The sequence below is a fragment of the Helicoverpa zea genome, chromosome 8 (assembly GCF_022581195.2).
Source record: "Helicoverpa zea isolate HzStark_Cry1AcR chromosome 8, ilHelZeax1.1, whole genome shotgun sequence".
Lineage (NCBI taxonomy): Eukaryota > Metazoa > Arthropoda > Insecta > Lepidoptera > Noctuidae > Helicoverpa > Helicoverpa zea.
Window position 1 is genome coordinate 1,310,067 of NC_061459.1, and position 6,445 is coordinate 1,316,511.

General features: G+C 39.8%; 1 protein-coding gene across 1 annotated transcript; it reads left to right on the forward strand.

The window, feature by feature from the left end:
* Positions 1 to 3,196: 3,196 nt before the first annotated feature.
* On the forward strand, positions 3,197 to 3,940 carry LOC124632598. Its single transcript, XM_047167492.1, has one exon. The coding sequence runs from the start codon at positions 3,197 to 3,199 to the stop codon at positions 3,938 to 3,940; it is 744 nt and encodes a 247-aa protein (XP_047023448.1).
* The last annotated feature ends 2,505 nt before the right edge of the window (positions 3,941 to 6,445 follow it).

Sequence of the window (6,445 nt, forward strand, 5' to 3'; positions counted from 1 at the left end):
AAATAAAAGAAAACGGAAGAAATAAAAGAATACAAAGGTCCCAGTTGAGAACCTCCTCTTTTTTGGGTAGTCGATTAAAACAAAAAGCATTTACGATGCAGTTTTTAATGTTTTTTCTTTTTACTTTAATCTAGTCTGGTGAGACTCCATTTTCTCTGTAATTAAATAACATTACAATATCACACCTGCTTTCCTAAAATATTAGCCTGTCGAGTAATCAGATAGTACACCCACACAACTATCGTCACTTAGCTTTATAATTATAATTTAAGCTTTGTGGGTTAAAAAACATTGTGGGTTAAAAAACATTGTGGGCCACAATGTTTTAGATATTGAACCTTTAGGCCCTTCATACACTGTGATACCCGCCGATTTTGATCTTTTAGCGACCAAAAACAATACAATACGTAAAATATCGTAAATTGAAATACAAAATATTTATATGTGACTTCATTCACGTAATTAAATCATTTTTTTTCTTTAAAAAAATAGAATGTCGTCAAACGAAAACTGTGTACGAACGGTATCGAAGACTTGCCTAAACTAGTGTATAAATTGCCTTACTGTAATAGTAAAATAAACTCATTACTTTTACGTCATAGAAAACGTTTCTAGTTAGCAGCAGAACAAAAAATATAAATGGAAACAAGAGAAAAAATAAATTTCTGTTACTTAAACTGTAATTAACTTTCAGTAAGTTCACCAACTGTCCGTTGCATTCATTTAATATCCGAGACTCCTTGTGCGAAACTTTGACAGCATAAAAATGATCTAGAACTTTCTACAGGTAAATAAGGTTTTATTAAAGAACATAAATAGTGACAATAAAGGAGTGAATATGCAAATAGCCATATATCAGACTCGCAGCCAGTAAATAATCAAAAGAAAATTATAAACCTATTAATAACCACTTCTGTACCTCAGTGAACTTATCATATTAATTCAGAATTGAAAATATTAAGTAATCTCCGTTTATTATCCAATTTTAACTAAATGGTCGACAGCAGTACAAAAATACTACTATAAAAAATAAAACCATTAATCATACAAAAACGGGCATAAATCACTAAAGAATTTTCAACAAACCGAAATATAATTCGACTGATATTTAAATAATCCCGACTCCCATGAGACTTATATTTCACCAGAACCAGTTGACGTGAGAAATATTATTTGAAATGGTTACCACTTTAGATTCTACACACAAACACAGATTTTTAGATACTCGTAATCTTAAAACATTAGGTACATTTAATTTACAACCACTTTACTTTAAAGGAATTTACACAAAAAAGTGTTAATCGGATTTCAGAAGCTCTTTAAAATGGCCACTGAATATGAAATTCCGAAGGTTTGTTCTGATCAGTTACAATATTTTTAGGCAATAATCATTGTGTGCAATTTTGCAAGATTTTCGTCTCTACTAGATGAAGGAAAAACTAGGTACTGGAAATCAAAAAATGGAAATGATCAAAAAATTTGCTCTCGATTTTAACACTAACACCTTAGCCATTTGGCTATAACGGCTTTGTTGTTTGTGCATTTTTCTCCACTTTTAAACAATTGTAACGGGTTACCTTTTCGTTGATGATGATTGAGCATACTAGCATTCCAAGGGACAAGGGCAAGGACAAGGGCAAGCATTCCAATAGACCCTAGTATATCAAAGTTAATACAAAGCTCCCTTCTGTAGATTTTCCTTAACAACAAAGTCTCGAGTAGCTAGCACTCATTACGCGGGTCGATTGGACCCGTTTTTACTTTGCTAGTGGCCTTTTAATTACCGTCTAACCTGTAATTGCTTGGTGTTAAGTGCACGTAAAGCTTAACGCTCACGGGACATTTGCTGTGTCATTTTATTTGGGTTTCGTGTACTTAGCTGTGTTTACATTTGTTTACAATTAGGTACTCGTACTACAGATATTTTATGTAAAGATAAGGTATGAAGGAAATGGGTGAAGGTGAATATAATAATATGAAATAGGAAAGGAAAGGCTTTTTGTGCTTCTCTGATTCGGAGAACTTTTAATCGGCCGAGCATTTCAGGGTTATTATTATCTTAACGTTCAAAAATTGCTACATATTTTACAGTCAACTTTGGTATACTTGAAATGCTTTTTAAATAAAAAAAAAATGTTTTAAATCGGAATTCAAAAACATCGGTAATCGAACCGCATTTTTCAAATTGCGAGCCTAGTACACAAAAATTGCCAAGCAATCACGAACGCAAGCATTTCAATATTATTTTATCATTTTCCGTTGGAAAACCAACACGGAAAAATAATTTGGCAAATATTTTAATGTACAATTAACTTTCGAACGAACCGATGTACTTACATATGCACTTGACATGTAATTTAGGGACCAATATCATATTATGTCATTAATAGCCACTAATATTATTTTAAAACATGCGGTTTTACGCAAAATGATTTATAATTTTCCGATAAGGAGATTTATACGCTCGCGTTAGACTGAAACTATAAAGTTTAATTAATTGAAAGTCAAATTATCTGCACACCTGCATACTAATTGTTTACTTAAAGTTTAACAAACAAGGGTTCGTTGAATTAAAAAAAAAAAACTATTGCATAACGAATTAGTTGTTTAAAAAACAATTGTCAACCTACTGATAAAAATGTCAATTTTGTTGTTACACTATTTTGAAAAGGACCTGAGCCTTTTTTTTAACGACGTCAAAAATCATAAAATGACCCCTCCCGCTGTGGGTTAGCAGCGGTGAGGGAGTGTCAGACTAAAAACCGTCGTGTTCCGTCATAGGCCTTTTATGTACCAGGGCCGCGGTACCTCTTTCGAACAACCTGCAGCCCCGGCAGGCCTTAGCCCTGCTGGGCCCCGCTGGGGTTGCTGATGTAGGGACACATGTAAGTATGTATGGCAGAGTGCAAGGCAAGCAAAAACTTGTGTGAGCGTGAAGTATGCGAGGCACGGACAGTTACTGCGTACTGGTCCGAGTGAACGGTTCTATCTGGGGGTTTACGCGAAATATATCCGGTATCCTAACGCCGTGTTTCACTCAACCCCCTGCGCCCCACGACCAGAAGAGGCAGTGCTCAATTAGGGATCCCACCTAACTACGATCCCTAAAGTGGTGACCCCGAACGCAAGTTATAAACGTGTTGCGTGAATTGCGTGGACATTTATAAGCGCATCGTAAGCGCGAACTTTGTACAAGATGATGCAACCACAAGTGCCAGCTCAACCCACAGTGAAAGTAGAAGGCAGTGATTTAGCCCAAATCACCATCAAGACGCAGATTCCGGAATTTTGGACTGACCAACCGCGACTATGGTTTGGCCAATTCGAGGTCATAGTGGCAGACCAGAAACTAGGTGAGAGAAAAAAATTCAACTTAGAGTCAGACAGTCAGAGAATCCGGAAATTATTGAAGGAAATCGATCTGGGAGATCAAAAACCGTCGCAGCTGCTACGAAGAATGAAGGACCTTAGCAGAGGAAAGTTCCCAGACGATACCCTGCGCATCCTGTGGAGTGGGCATTTACCAGCGGCAGTACGTACCGTGTTGAGTACCAGTGAAGTTACCGACCTTAAGAAGCTAGCTGAGCAGGCGGACAAGATCATGGAGGCAGCGGAGACGAACGACACAGTCTCAGAAGTCACCTCTGGCGCGTCAACATCGAGCACCGACGCATTAGTAGCAGAAATATCGAAACTAAGCAAGAGGATAGACGACATGCACACAGATAGGCAGAATAGGAAGAAGTCCTACGCTCGATCTCGTTCACCATCTCCAAGGAGACGGAGATACTACCCGTCGCAACAGGGGTTCAGGAAGAAATCAACGGATTGGGTGTGCTACTACCACTTTCGATACGGCAATAAAGCTACGAGATGTGAACAACCCTGCAGCTGGAAAGGTGGCGCCACGTCATCGGAGAAACGCCAGTCGGGAAACTAGCAGCGGTGCAACCTACGGTGGGGGACTGCATCGACATGTCAAACCATCGACTAAGCATTAAGGACATCAACACGGGTATGCGTTTTTTAATAGATACTGGTGCTTATGTTTCCTTCTTACCTGTTACCAGAAAATCGTATAGTGTAAGCGATAGTTCTAACTTTAAATTATATGCGGCAAATGGCTCTGAAATTCAAACTTATGGTACTAGAAATTTAGAATTAAATCTTAACCTTAAGAAACTGTATAAATGGACCTTCATCGTAGCCAATGTTAAACAACCAATCATAGGAGCAGATTTTTTACGCCACTATAATTTACTAGTAGATCTGAATTCACAGAAACTAATAGATAAAGAGTCAAAATTATTAGCAAGCGGTAACATGATAAAATGCGCGGAACCCTCTGTCAGCATTGTAGACGGCAAGCACCCTTATCACTTGTTGTTATCGGAGTTTTCAGACATCACTAAACCTAGGCCGTATAGGGATGACGACGCTGATACCGATAATAACAAAGGATTGCATCTTATAGAAACTACGGGACCACCCGTACATGCGCGCGCTAGGCCTCTGCCCCCTAACAGGTACCACAAGGTAAAGGAGGAGTTTAGGTCTATGCAGGAGATGGGAATCTGCAGGCCATCAAAGAGCGCGTGGGCAAGTCCGCTTCATGTAGTGGCGAAGAAAAATGGGGATATCCGGCCTTGTGGTGACTACAGGCGACTAAACGCTATCACCAAGCCGGACCGATACCCCGTACCGCGGCTGCACGATTTCACATACGTGCTAGCAGGTAAGAAAGTTTTCTCAAAACTCGACATAAATAAATCTTATCATTTTGTCAAAGTAGCAAAAGAGGACATCGAGAAAACTGCAATCATAACTCCCTTTGGTTTGTTCGAGTTCCCGCGCATGTCCTTCGGTCTACGAAACGCGAGTCAAACATTCCAACGTTTTATGAATCATACGGTATTGCAAGGCCTAGACTTCCTATTCAGTTTCGTCGATGACGTCATCATAGCGAGCGACTCTATAGAAGAAAACAAAAGGCATCTCAGGCAGGTTTTCGAACGTTTTAGGCAGTTTGGCATCACCATCAACCTGTCTAAATGCGAATAATTCGGTAAGTCTAGCATAGAGTTTTTAGGATACGAGGTCTCTACTAGGGGTATTCGACCCCTAGACGACAAAATCAAGGCCATCTTAGATTTTCCTCGTCCTAAAACTATCAACTGAGACGGTTTTTAGGTATGATTAACTTCTATAGAGCCAGCATTCCAAACGCCGCTAGCCATCAGTCAAGCCTCAATGAATACATGAAAGGCGCAAAAAAGAACGATAAGACTGTTATTCAATGGAATAGTAAGTCAGAGGAGGCCTTTGAACAATGTAAACAAGGTCTAAGGAATGCGGTGATGTTATCCCACCCAAAGGCGAACGTGCCTTTAGCACTCATGACTGATGCCTCAGACACCTGTGCAGGAGCCGTGCTACAACAAAAAATTGATGGTGCATGGCAGCCATTGGGATACTTTTCTAAGAGGTTTACAAAAGCTCAACAAAAGTATTCTACGTATGACAGGGAGCTGTTAGCAATTTTTATGGCAATCAAACATTTTCGTTATCTTTTCGAGGGCAATCAGTTAATTATCTTTACAGACCACAAGCCTTTAATTAACGCGTTTACTAAACTACAGAGCAATTGTGAAACGCCAAAACGTACGCGACAATTGTTATTTATCAGCGAGTTTACAACAGATATTAGGTACATACAAGGCGAAAACAATACAGTAGCTGACGCACTATCGCGTATTGAAACAATAAACTGCCCTACTGTACTTGACTTCTCGGAATTAGCGATCGCACAAGACGCTGACGCCGAGCTTGCACAATTGTTGAGCGCAGGAAATAACAACATTTGCTTAAAGAAATATCATGTTCCAAATAGTAATGCAGATATTTATTGTGAAATTCCGACTAGCAATTGTAGACCGTATGCAACCGAACATTTTAGAAAACTCGCGTTCAGTGCAGTAGTAGGTACTGCACTGAACGCGAGTCACGAATGCCTGGATGACGTCAGTCATCCAGGCATACGAGCAACTCGTAAATTGGTCGCACAACGATTCTTTTGGCCAGGCTTAAATCGCGATGTCGGCAGATGGGCCAAAACATGTATTCAATGTCAGAAATCAAAAGTCAGCAGACACACGATATCGGACTTGCAACAATTTCCAGCTTGTGATCGCTTTGAACATGTACACAACGATATCGTGGGGCCGCTACCAACATCGCGAGAAGGGCACAAGTACCTCGTCACCATGATTGACCGTTGTACACGGTGGCCGGAGGCTATTCCTGTTAAAGATATAACTGCAGAAGTAGTAGCAAGGGTATTTTACGAATCGTGGATCAGTAGGTTCGGTTGTCCCGACAGGCTGACGAGTGACCAAGGGAGGCAATTTGGGAGCTCGTTATTCGCTCAATTAATGAAGTACATGGG